The sequence below is a fragment of the Arachis hypogaea genome, chromosome 15 (genome assembly GCF_003086295.3).
Source record: "Arachis hypogaea cultivar Tifrunner chromosome 15, arahy.Tifrunner.gnm2.J5K5, whole genome shotgun sequence".
NCBI classification, from domain to species: domain Eukaryota; kingdom Viridiplantae; phylum Streptophyta; class Magnoliopsida; order Fabales; family Fabaceae; genus Arachis; species Arachis hypogaea.
The window spans coordinates 150302666-150318638 of record NC_092050.1 but is presented as its reverse complement, the minus strand read 5'-3'; the positions used below and the strand labels follow the sequence as shown (position 1 = coordinate 150318638).

At 40.2% G+C, this 15973-nt stretch overlaps 1 protein-coding gene across 1 annotated transcript; it reads left to right on the top strand.

Annotated features, from left to right (window-relative positions):
- The first annotated feature begins 904 nt into the window (after window positions 1-904).
- Window positions 905-1834, top strand: LOC112749247 (uncharacterized). Its single transcript, XM_025797509.1, has one exon. The coding sequence runs from the start codon at window positions 905-907 to the stop codon at window positions 1832-1834; it is 930 nt and encodes a 309-aa protein (XP_025653294.1).
- The last annotated feature ends 14139 nt before the right edge of the window (window positions 1835-15973 follow it).

The following is a 15973-nucleotide window of genomic DNA, read 5'->3' as shown; positions in this document are numbered from 1 at the left end:
CCCATAACGATGACGAGCAACCAGCGTGAAGATGGCCATACGGCCTCTGAATCTGAAGGAGAGGCTCAACCTAAGGGCAACACCATTATACTGCCACCACCACCACTACCTCAACCACGGGGAGAAGGACTAACGGCTAATCCTCGACCAAGGCGGGTACGATCAAAAGTTCGTCACTCCGAAGAAGAAGAACCCCCACAAGCAGCCAAAATACTAGGCCTCGTCTGAGGTCAGCGAGATCGACTAGAGAAACTTAAATACCACGCGAAAAGACAACGGAGGCCGAACGAGAACTACAGAGAGAAGTAAGATGACGGAGGGAGCTAGAGGAAAAGCCCCTAAAATTAGAAACAGATCTTTGAAGCCGAACTACCCGGACAAATTGGGAAAACAGCCCCTTGGGGGAAGATGACCCATTCTCTGAAGAGATCATGCGGACCAAAGTCCCGAGGAACTTTAAAACCCTTGACATGGACCTCTATGACGGGACGACTGATCCCAGGCACCATCTCAGCAACTTCAAGAGCATAATGTACCTAGCAAGTACCTCAGACGCTACCCGTTGTAAAGCATTCCCGACCACCCTGACTAAGGCAGCCATGAAGTGGTTCGACACCTTACCTCCCAGATCAGTAATTAGCTTCGACGACCTATCCCGAAAGTTCTTGACTAGGTTCTCCATTCAGAAGGATAAACTAAAACACGCACCGAGCTTGCTAGGGGTCAAACAAGAGGTCGAAAAAACTCTCTGCGATTACATAGAAAGGTTCAATAGGGCATGCCTGGAAATCCTGAGCCTACCCACTGAAGCTTGATCATGGTATTAGTCAATGGTCTCAAAGAAGGCCCATTCTCCTAGTCAATTTCCAAACAACATCCGAGCTCTCTAAATAAAATTCAGGAAATGGTAGAAAAGTACATCAACATGGAGGAGAACTCTCGACTTAGGGAACCTCTGGCTCGGCCAAACCTGCCCTACCAAGCCGGCGAGAAAGATAAGGAACCTAAAAGGAAAGAAGAACAGAGCACAGAGAAGCCCTGGAAATACCACAATTACACTCCCCTTAGAGTCTCACTAGTAGATGTGTATCAAGAGGTATGCCACACGGAGAAGCTCTCCCCTCCCCCCACATCCGATCAAACACAAAAGGGAGGATGTCGGATAGAGTACTGCGAATACCACAAGCTCTACGGACATTCCACCAATAAGTTCTATTACTTAAAAAATGTCATAGAAAGGCTGGTAAGAGAAGGCCGGCTAGATAGATACCTAGCCAGCAGATCGGATGATCCAAAGAAAAGAAGAAGGGACGAAGGGGAAGAACAACAAGAGCGTCCACCTCAGACCCCAGAGCGACATGTACACATGATCAATGGGGGGTTTGCTGGAGGAGGAATATCAAAATCATCCCGGAAAAGGCACCTCAAGGAGGTATATCAAGTTGGGAAAAGCATTAAACTTCCCGATTTGCCAACCATCTCATTTACTAAAGAGGACGACGAAGGGATAACACCAGGACACGACGACCCGGTGGTAATAACGATAATTTTAGCAAATGCCAACCTCCACAGAATCCTGAACGATCAGGGTAGCTCGGCGGATATCTTATTCAAATCCACTTTCGATAAGCTTGGGCTGGAAGAAAGGGATCTAAAGGCCTACCCGAACAGCCTGTTCGGGTTAGGGGACACACCAATCCAGCCCCTCGGGTACATCTCCCTATACACCACATTTGGAAAGTGTACAAGATCAAAGACACTAAGCATAGATTACATCATTGTTGATGTTAACTTGGTGTACAACCCTTTGATAGGTCGGACCGCTCTGAACTAACTTGCGGCTGTTGTCTCAATGCCTCACATCTGTATGAAGTTCCCCACAACAGAAGGGATTGCCACCATTAAAGGAGACTAGATCGAGGCTAGCACGAAAATGCTATAACGAAAGCCTCAACCTAAAAGGGAGTTTGAGAGGCAAGGAGGTCAATACAATTAAGTTGGGAGGAATCCAAACTCGGGAATAGCTACACCCCCAACCCAGAGGCAAGACGGAAGAAATAAAGATCGGAGACCACCCGGATAAGACCACCAACATAGGGGCTAATCTGAAAGGAGACTTCAAGAAATAACTTTGCGTGGAAGGCCTCGGACATGCCAGGCATAGACCCCGACCTGATGTTCCACAGACTGGCAGTATACCCAGGCTCCCGACCTGTTTAGCAAAAGCGTCGGAAGCTCGGGCCCAAAAGGACATAGGCCTTAGAAGAGCAAGTATAGGCCCTACTACAGGCAGGATTCATAAGAGAAGTAAAGTACCCACTATGGCTAGCTAACGTCGTTTTGGTGAAAAAACAAAATGGAAAATAGAGGATGTGCGTTGACTACACCGACCTTGACAAAGCCTGTCCTAAAGATCCTTACCCTCTTCCCAACATTGATGCTCTGGTCGACTTAGCCTCGGGCTACCGATATCTGTCCTTCATGGACGCGTACTCGGGATACAATCAAATCCCTATGTGCAAACCAGACCAAGAAAAGACCTCGTGTATTACTCTGAAGGTAAACTATTGCTACATAGTAATGCGCTTTGGATTGAAAAACGTAGGGGCTACATACCAGCGACTGATGAACAAACTATTTTCCTCCCACATAGGAAAACTCATAGAAGTGTATGTAGATGACATGCTCGTCAAAACCAAGGAGAGCACAACACTGTTGTCCGACCTCTCTGAGGTATTCGCCACCATAAGCAAACATGGAATGAGGTTGAACCCTTCAAAATGCACCTTTGCGGTAGAAGTCAGAAAGTTCTTAGGCTTCATGCTCACCCAAAGGAGCATATAAGCAAATCCGGACAAGTAGCAAGCAATTCTCAATATGAAGAGTCTGACCTGCGTCAAAGAGGTCCAACAACTAAATGGGAGATTAGCAGCCCTATCCAGGTTCCTAGCGGGATCAGCCCTGAAATCACACTCCCTCTACTCTATCCTAAAGAAGGGCAAACAATTCGAGTGGACCCCAGAATGCGAACAAGCCTTCAAAGATTTCAAAGACTTCCTAGGTCAGCCACCTATACTCACCCGACCTATAAAAGGAGAAGAGCTCGTTCCCAATCTAGTAGTGGAAAGTCGGGCCGTAGCGTCCGTGATGAGTCCATATTTTTCGGTATATTTTGGGTTGATTTGAATGGATTTCATCATATAAACCCGCATTTATTCATCCAAATAGCATGCTTTTGTGTTCTCTCCCTTAATTGAGTCTAAATGTGAAAACATGCTATTTTATGCTTATTTTGATCACTTTTATCCCACTTTTATGCCATTCGATGCCATGACATGTTTGTTGAGTAATTTTAGGTCCTAAAGGCAAGTTTGGCAAGGCAAAAGTGGAAGGAAGCATGTACAAAGGGAGAAAGCATGAAGAAAACAAAGGAGAAGCATATATTGGAGTGTACGTACGTGCGCACAACTACCTGTGCGTACGCACAAGAAGAAAATCAGCATGTGTGTGTACGCACACACCTGTGCGTACGCACATGTCCCAGCACGTGACTCACTTAATGGAAATCGCTGAGGGCAATTTCTGGGCCTCCAGAGCCTAGTTTTTGGACTTTCTGAAGCTGATTCTTCCTATATTAAACAAGACCTCACTCCATGTGAAAAGGGGGGGGGGGACAATTAGGGTTAGTTTTTACATGATTTTCTCTTATTTTCTAGAGAGAGAAGCTCCCCCTCTCTCTAGAATTAGGTTAGGTTAGTTTAATTTCCTTTAATTTTAGTCTTTAATTCTTGTTTTAGTGTAGTTTCATTTATGTTTTCATGCCTTCTTGTCTTTATCTTCTTCATTTCTCTTATATTTCTTTTATTTTGTCATTTTTATGTTATGAACACTCTTTGTTAATTTTAATTTCAATTAATGCAATTTATGTTTTATATTCATTTATTGCTTTCTTTGGTTGTTATTGCTATTCTCTTGCTGTGGTAGCTTTAGAATTTATTTTAATGCATTTTAATATTATTTTATTTTCATGCACACCAAGTGTTTGATAAAATGCTTGGCTTAGTTTTTACATAGTTTTTCCTCACTCTTGGCTTGAAATTGGTGACTTTGGTGATCCTTGAGTCATTGATGTCCATTCTTGTTTGATATATTAGAGTAGTTAGTTGATTTGGTCTCCTTTGACTCTATGTGACCCCTTAGTGTTGACATAGGACTTAGGGATTGAAATCAACTATGCCTATTTGACTTATCTTCGATGTAAGGTTGACTAAGTAGGATTAACTCTTCATAATCATCATACGTTTGTGGTCAATGATTAGGATAGGTAACCCTAGCTCTCAATTACTTGCCAAGAGGTTTCTTGCATTTTAAGTTTTCTTTCTTTGTATTTAATTACTTTGACTTTTATTGCTTTGACTTTTATTTGCTTTAATGTTTAATTTCTTGCATGCTTAGTTTCACACTCTTGGTTGAGAAATTGGGTGTTGGGAGGTGGAATTGAGTTGTGGATGTCCATTCCGCATTGTGTGAGAATTATTAATTGGTTTGGTTTCCCTCGACTCTAACTGACCCACTAGTGTTGACTTAGGACTTAGGGATTGGAATCAATTATGCCCTTTTGACTAATTCTCTAGTAGGATTGACTAATTGGGATTAATTCCACATAATTGCCATGTTTATGGTCCATAACTAGGATAGGAATCCTTAATTACCCACTTCTTGCTAAGAGTCCTTTTTAGCATTCCATTTCCATTTTTATTGCCTTTACTTGCTTTCCTTTAATTCCTTACATGATCATTTACTTTCTTTCCATTTACATTACTTGCTCTCTTGCAATCATCCAACCCCATTTCCTCCCATAGCCAATAATCTTAGCACTTAATTGCAACTCCTAGGGAAGACGACCCGAGAGTTAAATACTCTCGGTTATTTTGTATTGGATTTAATATTTGATTATGAGAATTCATTGTTGGTTTGGACTATGCTACCAACGAATTGATTCTTGTTTTGATTGATTCTAAACCGGAAATAATTCTCTATATCAAATTTGGCGCCGTTGCCGGGGAGTTGCAATGGTGTTGTTGTTGGCTATTGTAAATATGTTAATATGTAAATAGCTTGCTCTTTGGTGCTCTTTTGTTTTTGTTGATGGTTAGAATTGGGATCCCGGAGGACATTGGAGATTCAAGCATTTGGTGGGAAAGTCAAGCACAAGCCACCATAGCAAGGGCTCTCCTAATTGTCTAACTTAAAGACATTAAATAAAAGTGCTTGGTAACATTATTCTAACTCTTCTCTTTTAATTTTGTATATATTTTGGCTTAATTGCATGCTTGCTTGTTTAAGTTAGCTTAGAATTAGTTTAATTTTGAGTTTAGATAGGTTAATTTTGGTTTGGATCATGAATTATGGGTTCTTGCATGTTTTGATTGGGCTAAGGCTTGGTACCTTAGATTTTGAAGAAAAATTTTGGGAAAAACAGGGCATGTGCGTGCGCACGCCCTTGTGCGCACGCACACAACAACGAAAATTCACCTTCTGTGCGTACGCACCCACCCAACTGTGCGTACGCACACAAGCCTTTATGCCCTCTGTTTGCAGCGCCAGCATGCCTTGTGCGCGCGCATTCCTCTGTTTTCTGCCACCTGTGCGTGCGCACGTACCTGTGCGTGCGCACGTATTCCCTCTTTCGCACCCTTTGTGCCAGCGCACAGGTTTGTGCGTCCGCATGCCAATTTGCATCCCTTCTGTTGGGAGCATTGGCACAACTTGTGCGCATGAACCCCTGCCCCTTCTAGCTTCTTTGCACACGCATGGACCTGTGTGCGCGCACACACATGATCCTTTTAAAAAAAAAAACCTTACCTGTGCGTGCGCACAGCATTGAGCGCACGCACAACCCTCAGCAACCCCTCTGCTCGCAGCACACGCACCCCTTGTGCGTGGGAACACCCCCCTCTTTTCCCTTCTGTGCGTCCACACACACCTCTGTGCATGCGCACAGACCCTTATGTCCCTTCTGCTCGCAGCGCCCGCACCCTGCTGTGTGCGCGCAGAACCCCATTTTTCGCCTAGTGTGCATACACACACGTACTTGTGCGTACGCACACCCCTGTTTTCTCACCACTTTCCTTCTTTTCTTCTCTTCTCTCTACTTCTTCTCTTCTTTTCCCCTCCACCCTTCTCTTCTCTTGCTTTTACCTTATTTTTCTACTTGTTTTACTTAGTTTCCATTGTATCTCTTTTTTATTTTCATAATTATATTAGTTTTGTTTAGTTATTTGTTAATTGAATAAATTGCAAGTGTTTGATTGATGTTGATTGGGTTGCTTCTTGCTTGAATTTTGGTTTAATTGTTAATGAATATGTGCACTGAGTATTGAAGCCTTGTTTAATTGCCTAGAAAAATTGTGAATTTGATTCGTATGTTGTAGCTACCATATGCATTAGACTTTATCCTTGTTTGGCATCTTGAATTTTGCACTTTTACTTTAGTGAAATTAAGTTGAACTACTCATTCATCATGATTTTTAAGTGAATATAATCACATAACAAGGTATTTGTTCCTTGTTAATGCTTTGCATTTTTTTTAGTCGACTTGACTTGATTTTTATCAAGACTTGCCACTTTTTGTAACAAGCACCTTATATATGTAATTATTTCATTAGTCCTAAGGATGCATAAGTAGTCTCTTTGCATCATGAAATTGGTTATTGTTGATTGTGCCATTTTTTTTCACCTTGCGCTTTCACCTGCACAATCTCACTATCCAATATATTTTATACTCAATTCACTTTTGTAGTTACCTAGGGTTGCTTGTGCCTTAAGTTTCCTTGCAACCTAGGCTACTTAATTGAGGACTGTGCTATTTCTTTTGATTATGAGGTTTCTATTTTTACCCCACCAATGTGTGTGTTCTAAACCGTGCGCATTTAGAATACACACATTGCCTTTCATAACACCACACACAACTTACTTCTCCTCAATTATTGTTTATTTCTTTATATAGCAACCCGGAGCCCCCGGAGCCCACCAGCTGAAGGTGGAGCCTCACAGTCCTTCACCCCCGGATCATGTGCATGCACGGAGGACCGTGTATTATTTAAGTGTGGGGGGGGGGATTGCTAACTTCAAGGGGGGAAAAATTTCTTTTCTTAGTCACTTTGCAATACTCTTTTTGTTCTTTTTTCCTTAATTTTTGCAAAATTTTGTTCTTGTTTGCATTTTGTTTGGTTTGTTTGGATATATCTCTTTAATGCTTATAGTTATATGATAGTAAATACTTGCATGTTCACAAAATTACACGCTAGTCCACAATGTTTTATACAAAAGAGGAATCTCAATAACCGTCTTGAAGTGTGTACTAACTTATAATACAAAGGAAGTCTTGGAGGAGGCATCTGCGGCAACCACTTGGGAGCTCGGCCACTAGCTAAGAAGGTGATCCGAGCTGGTTTCTTTTGGCCGACCATACAAAGGAAAGCACCTGAGTTCGTCAAAAGGTGCCCACCATGTCAGAAACACGCCAACTTTCACGTCGCTCGGCCCGAATAGCTAATCAGTGTGACCTCACCATGACCGTTCGCAAAATGGGGCCTCGATCTACTCGGGCAATTGCCACAAGCTCCAGGACAAGTCAAATACCTCATAGTAGGGATTGACTACTTCACTAAGTGGATCGAGGCAGAGCGCTTAGCAACTATCACTACCCAAAGAAGTCAAAAATTCCTATACAAGAATATTGTCACAAGGTTCGGAGTCCCCTACTCCATTACCACAGACAACAGTACCCAATTCACTGACTCCACCTTCTGAAAGTTGGTGGCCGACTTAAAAATCAAACACCAGTTCACTTGAGTAGAACACCCCCAGGCCAATGGACAGGCTGAAGCAGCCAATAAAGTTATACTGGTCGGGTTGAAGCGCCAACTACAAGACGCAAAGGGGGCCTGAGCTGACAAACTCCCTCAAGTTTTGTAAGCATATCGGACTATCCCACACTCCACGACAGGGGAATCACCCTTCTGACTTGCTTACGAAATGGAGGCCATGATTCCAATAGAAGTTACCAAAGAATCACCTAAGGTAGTATTCTACAATAAAAGAGCTAACACCCAGGCACAAAAAGAAGAGCTCGACCTCCTCCCAAAAGTCCGAGAAAGAGCTCGGATTAGGGAGGAAGCTCTAAAGCAAAGGATGGCTCTAAGATACAACCAAAAGGTGGTCAAAAGGAACTTCAGCACCAACGACCTCATCCTGATCTGGAACGACATCAGGGTGCAAAATTCAGGAGAAGGAAAGTTATCCGCTAATTGGAAAGGACCTTATAAGATAACAGGTGTCCAAGGCAAAGGTTACTACAAAGTGTCCGACCTCCAATGGCGGGAGCTCCCGAGGTCTTGGCACGCGTGTAACCTACGAAGGTACTATAATTAGAAAGCAAACCTTGTGCGGAGGTGTACTCTTTTTTCCCAATTTTAGGGTTTTTAATGAGGCACCAGCACAAGGGCTAGGGGTGCCCAAGCACCCAAGATTCTGTAAAAAGTTCTATTCTTTCTAATAAATGACCTATCTCATTTTCTCCATCTCTACTCCTTTAAAAAAGTTTCCTGTCTGAAGACACATTAATTTAAGCTTGACAAATCGCAAAAATCATTGTCCGACTTAAAAAGAGTCAGCAAGATAAAGCGACGAGGTCAAAATTAATGTAAGAAGTTACATAAACAGCTCGTATAAAACGATCTCAATGAGATCGGACTAAAAACAAGCAGTAAAAGTAACTTACTAAAGGCCAACTACTCGAGGTCAGACCTACGAAAGGAAATTCAACGACCACGAAAAACCTAGCTTCATCTCAAAAAGCAAAAGGGTTTGAATCAAGCACTATTATAAAAGTTGCAAAAGATAATCGATAATAAAGAGTTCAAAGCGAATACCAACTATTACAAAATTAAAGTGTCAAAGACCCACAAGTCGGGCCATCTCAAAAAGACAAACTGAAGGAAAATCAAAGGGAGTTGAGGTTCTCCCCTGTCACAACATCCTTGACAAGGGAAGATCGGGGAAGAACAGTGACTGGAACAGCCTCGATGACCTCAGGAGATGAAGGAGAAGCCTCCACATTGACGACCTCGGGCTGCCTTAGGGTCACAAGGTTCCCAACACGAACCTCGGAAATGGAAGGAGTCTAACCGGCCTTAGGGTCGGACACGGGCTCCTCCTCCTCATCATCCGGGGCAGGGACAATCTTCCCGTCAACAACAATATTATCAGTACTGAACAAGTAAAGATCCAGGTTGGGGGCCAGAACCCGAACTTGGGCCTTTAGGTTCTCATACATCTCATTCATACCCCCGACCACATGTCTCTGAAGCTCGGCAAAGTCTTCCCGGACGGTTTTCAGATCCTCCCGCATATTGATCAACTCCCCATAAGTCCGAGAATAACTCCCTTGGCCCTTTTCTTCATCTCCTCCGCCAGTAGTGAGCCGCCTCAGCTTTAAGTGCTCGAGCACGGGCTTTCTCCAATTCCGACTCCAACTTAGCATTTTTCTCCTCCATCTTTGCCATCAAACCACTCAACCTCTCTACATTAGCTCGAGCAGAGTTCAAGAATGCCTGAGAGGCACGAATAGGAGCTTTCTTCAGCTCCTTAGCCAAGGCAGTGTTCACCCCAGCCATCCGAATGCAGTTGCGAGTCATGTCCTGCAGATGGTTTAGAATGGACACGTCATCGATTGATATATGACTATTAGGCAGGATATGCTTCTCGCTCTAAGCAAAGCCGTCGAAATCCTTGTCATTAATACCTAACTCCCTAGTAGTCTTCTGCCTCTTGGGGGATGGCTCGGAAAGAGATGGGGATGACGGGGCCCCCGAACTCACTAACGGTGGTTCGGGAGAGACTAAGCGGACAGAGGGAGTAGGAATGATCTTTCACTGAGCGGCCGGACCGGAACTCGGCTTCTTTGGCGAAGGTCAGGAAGAAGAGTTTATGGCTTCTTGGATCTGGAGATTACGAGCAGCAACCGACTTCTTCGTGTTTCATAGGAATCTCATCGAAGAAGATTTTGATTCCATTTCTGAAAAAGAGCTCGAAGACACAAAATTGTCATAATCACAAAAATATAGCACCAAGATAATGAGAAAAGCTAGAGGTTGGAGAACTACCTAACTCGGACCGGAGAAGACTGGGATCCCCTAAGAATCTCTTCGTATCCAAGTGAGGAGCTCGACCCCAGCACTCTTCCAACACACCGACAAAGGCCCGTTCGATCTCATCTAAACTATCTAGGGTATACTTTGTTACTACAACGTTCTCTTGCCAAAAAAGAGGAAAGGAAAGCTCATCACTCTCATCAAGGAAGAAAGGCCGGACACCCTCCACTGCCCGAACTTTGAAGAAATGATTTTTAAAATCATGAAATGACTCGTCAAAAATAGAAAAAACTGTTTTACCCTGAACAACACGGAAAGAGATCCAAGACGCCTTCCCCTTTTGCGCCCCAGGTTTTGTCAAGACAAACAGATAAAGGAAAAGGCCGACAGAAGGTCGGACGTCTAACTCCTGACAAAGTAGCTGGAAAATTCTCAAAAACGCCCAAGAATTCTGGTGAAGCTGAGAAGGAGCTACGTTACAAGACCAAAGGATCTCCATCTCAAAATCGGTAATAGGGAGAGCAATACCCAACTTAGTGAAAAAACCATCATAAGCATAGAAGAAAGGACGCTCCGAGTTGTCCAAAGGAGGAAAACAAACTCTCTCCTTAGGATTGGGAACAACTAGCTCATAATTCCTCTCATCCTCTCTATTCACACAAATCCTATGGAACCTACGGAACTCGTCACAGTATTCCCTATCCACTATAGGCACACAAGAAAGGACTACGGTATCTACCTAATTATGAAGACCCGGAGGGACCTTAGTGGAAATTTTCGTTAAGACAAGACGAGACATATAGCTACAGCTACACCTACAAATACAAACAACAAAAATATCGTCACCATAACAACTCAGACAGGGGCAAAAGATGTCAGGTAAAACCAGAAAAAATCAAAACACAGTCTTTTCAAAATATTTTCAAACAAAAAGTGTCCCTCCCATGCAACATTGTCGCATCACAAGCAACACCTTTAGGGGCAACACACAGATGCAAACAGCCTAAGCAAACCAACCACAATCCCTCAAATTCACAAAAAGGCAAAGCAAAGTAAAAGGAACCTTTTCACAAAGCAGTAATCAAGCAAAAATGAAATCTCCAAGGAAACAGCAAGTCAAGCAAGAAACTTTTTCAAGAGATGCAAAGAATCGTCATCAAAAACAGAATCAGGCAACGAAACAACTACTAGCATTCATGTTGACCACCCAAAAGGACAAAAAATAAAGCAAAAACACAAAGTCATTAAAACACCAACCTGAGTGAAAGTCGAAAAAGGAGAGCACGGCAAGCAACAACAACGCGAACGATCTTCTTCAAAGAAGAAGCCCCTAGAAAATCCAAGATAGAGGAAATATTGGAAACTAGAGCAAACGAAAACAAACAGAGAAAGAAATAAGTTCTTTTCACAAAGAAAGGAAAATGAAGAGAATCGCGGAAATGGAGAAAGAAGAAAGAAAAGATCCATGATGCTTTTATAAGGAAACAAAGAATAAATAGTTCAATAACTTCTCTTTAAAAACGTACACGAAGATCAAGAAAATTGTCGCGCCAATTCATCCCCCATCTAAAGTGGGGCAACGTTCAAATTTTCAAACTAATAAACAAAACCCCGACCTCAAGGAGTGCCCGATGTCTAGACAGAAGCCACGAAATGTTCGAGCTCAACCTTACAAAAAGATCGAGACTCAAGCAGGGGCACTGTTCATACCCTAACCCAAATATAAGGCCAAGTCCAATAAGAATAAAAGGACCAACCTTGGAAGGTGGTTTCTCACCCCCTACCCAACTTCTTTGAAGAGGTCGGACATCAACTAAGGAGCCCAGCTCCACTTATCCAATGCGACAAGGTCCCTACTTTTAGAAAGCAGTGACTAGATCCCTATCTCCACCTAAAAGATAGACTCTAATGAACTCCCAAAATATAAGATAAGATAAGATGAAACTACCGCAACCAAGGAAGTCATCAAATTCTACTATAAATACATTGGCACCCCCAGGTATAACTCACTTTCTAATCTACTAAAAACCTACTCAAAGCCCTTCCTAACTTAAGTATCGGAGTCTCTTGCAAGTACCACCCCTACCTCCTCACGAGTAACTCGGGCAAGCGGCACCTCGGCATAACAAGTCTGATGCTGCCATACATAGAAACCTGAACCTCATGTTTGGACCCAAATCAACGTTTCAGGTAACTCTCAAAACAGTTTGTATTTTTATTTTCAGTGTTTTCTATTTTTTAAATTTTGTAAAGGAAAGAGTGAAACAATAAAATCTTATTTTTTGTTTTTCTCCTTTCCTTTACAAAATCTAAAAAAAATAGAAACACTAAAAATAAAAAAAAAATGAAAACGCAAACTAAATGCACCCTAAATTTTTCATTTGAGTCGATAAATTTTTAAAAATTTTAAAGTTTTAGCTAAAAAAGAAAATTGAAACACATTATTTTGTTATTAATGGTAAAACTTTCACGACAAAATTCTTTAAATTTAAAATTTTCTCTAAACAACCATATCCGGATATCCCCCGGGGGTCTTACTTTGGTGTGAGTTTTAGCACTTTTTGGACCTAGTAATTTTGAGCAGTATAGTTAAGTGGAAGCTAAGTGCTCCATTATTTTCCATGAATCCAATGTTGGATCTTCATTCTACAGATGAAAAAGATGTAATAAAATTCTTACTCAATTGTTTCCCCTACTGAAATGCTTATTTACTTTATCCAACTATATATTGCAAAAATAAATAAAAATAAGAAGAAGGAATTGAAAAAGAGATAATGCATGTTGAGAAAGATCTCTTCATAAAATAGTGGGGACCTCTATCCACTATATTTCATTTCTATGATCGGAGCGTGGGAAGCAAGCATTTTAGTGTGCCATCCCATAGCTTGTTTGTTTCTTATTTAATTTATTATTGTTTTTTTAATTTATTTTTTTCCTTGATTATTTTTCATTGCATTATTTTTTGTTGCCTTTGTTACGCTACTAAAATTTTTTTTTGAGTTATTTTTTAAAAAAAATCTTATAAAAAATAAAAATAATTTTATATTTAAATATTTTATATAATTTTTTTTTATTTATCAATTATGTTTGAGTACGTATAATAAAATATAAAAATATTTATTTATTTATTTATTATGTAAAAAATATATTTTTAAAAATTTTAAAAATATATATATAAATTATAACTTCTTAAAAGATAATTTTTATGTTTTAGTATTTTTATTTTTATTATTAAAAATTTATTAAACACGTTAAAAAAATCTATTTTTCTATCAAACTTAATAGTACTTAAACAAACACTTTATCCTTTTATGAGTTTTATATCCTTTCCATCCACAAATATAACTTAATTGACCTTAGCTTGTAAATCATGCTTGTGAATTGCAACTTACTATATACACCTTATATATATATGAAGAATGGAAAGTTGAATGAAGCACACAACACATCGTTATATATATCTCGTATCAATCCACATGATTGAGCTCAAGAATTAATGCATGCTTATAAATCAATAATCATATGCCTAATTCACCGAACCCCATTTTGTCGTAGTTTTGCACCAATATATACCAAACTTTTCTGGCCCCCCTCCCATGCTCAAAGACCACCTTATTACCATTGATAATAAATTGACTCCATTTAATTATTATTACTATTAAGTAGATAAAGAAATATATTTCATCTTTAGTTTCTGTCAATCTTTTATTCCATTCTATTAGATGTCTATAAATTTAATGTTATAACTTATAATTCTTTCAGACTTAAATTTTTTAAGAACTTATAAATTTATTGTAAATATTCTTCGACAAAAAATTTTTTTTCTCTTAAAACCTAGCTATAAGTCTATTAAAAAGCTTATAAAGAATTATTTATCTTATTACTCTATTTTTGTTTTTTTGAACTTTATATTAGTAATAACATTAACTAACAAATAACTGACGCACGCAAAAATTCTTAGTGTAATATAGATATTTCCAGCTAGGTACTAGGCATGGTCCTTATAGGCTTATACCCTTTGACCATAAGCTAGATTCTATAATGGAAACTAGGAAATATGCATGCATCTAAAAAAGAAGGTTTCCATAATGCATTAGGTATTTTTTCTTTAATGAATGAATAATGGAAGGTTTTTGGCTGTTTGCTCTCTCTCCATACTTGAATCCAGATCAGATAGGCAATGCCCAGTGTCATGTGCCGTCAAGCAATGACACTATATATATGTCACTATGTTATTGTACATTAAATTTAATCTCATTTTTAATAGGACTTTTTAAATAGATATCAATTTAGGTTTTTGTGATGTTTGTCTTACTTGGATTTTGTAATGGGAATGGGGTTTACTTTATTTTGGTGTCAATTAATTTACATGTAATTGCTGGGATATAGTTTGTGCTAGAGGTGTTCAAGACCTCGACATGAATTCGAAGTTTATTTTATTGGGTTTGGATTTGTTATTTTTATTCGATATTATTTTGAATTGGATTATTTAGGTCGTGCTTTGAATTATTTAATCTGAATTTTTTATAATATATATATATATAGAATAAAATTAATAATATTATATTATAATTTCATATTTTAATTAATATTTTTTATATTATATAGTATTACTTTTTATTTTAAAATAATTTATTTTACTATAATTATGATCATATTTGTTAAATTTAATTTTTAAAATTAAAATTTTATTATTTTAATATATAAATTTTATAATTTTGTACATACTAATTTTACATTAAATCAATCCAGTTTATTTTATATTATTTTTAGGACAGGTCAAAATAGATTCCGTGATATTTTAAGACTTGGTCCAATTCGACTATGAATATCCCTAGTTTGTGCTAAAGGATGGTGTTAAATTCTTGTACTTTTTTGTGTTGGTTTTCCTTTGATATTTAGAATCTATATATTTATTTATTGGGGCAAAAAAATGAAATAAATTAGATGAGTAAATAATATTATTGTACATATATAAATGTGTTCAGTAGGTCGATTACTGGACGATTTAGGGTTGCTTATCGAGTGTGACGGTGAGTCCCGGCCTGGATCTGGGTTCTGAAAGGTGTGTGCAGCCGACTTTCCGAGAACTTCTAGAGTTGAGGGGGGTGCCACCTGCAAGGACACTCCGACGCTCAAGTCAGTGGGTGTGTAAGTGGCGGAGAGAAAAAGTTATGGTGACGTACTTTCGGGGAGGGGTAGGACCCTCCCCTTATATACCCTGTCAGTAGGGTGGGTCCCACGAGGGGAAGCCTCCTTCCAGGAAGCTTCGTTTCCCACAGTTATCAGGCAGCTGGTAGCAAGGATGCGTGTCCGGGTCGCAGATCGAGCGGGTTCGACCTGACCGCACGGACCGGTCTGCTCATGGGCCGGGCAGCCATTGTGCTCAGCTGGCTTGGGCCGTAACAGTGCCCCCAAAGCGCCAGCTGTGGTCGTGAGCACCGTTGATGGCGCGTTCCTTTTTTCCTCCACGACATGTACGGTTAGTCGGTTGCCCGTGACGAAGATGCGCCTTCTATGCGCGTGTGGACCTGCTCGCTGCGGGGGTGCATCCTTCGTCGTCTCGTTTATCGTGCTGCGCATTTAATGCTCTTAATGGCAATTCAAAACCCCGCGAGAATAGACCCTTATGCCCTTGTCGTTCGCGCTTCTCGTAGTTGGTTTCCTTTGCAGTTTTCATTTGGTTTCACTTCGGTCTCATTACATCTTCTTTGCTTCCTCCTCTTTCTTTCAAAAATCTCCACCGCTAACCATTGCTTCTTCTAGATCCCTATCGATTTTTCGATCCCCTTCGAGTATCATCCTCATCCTGGTAA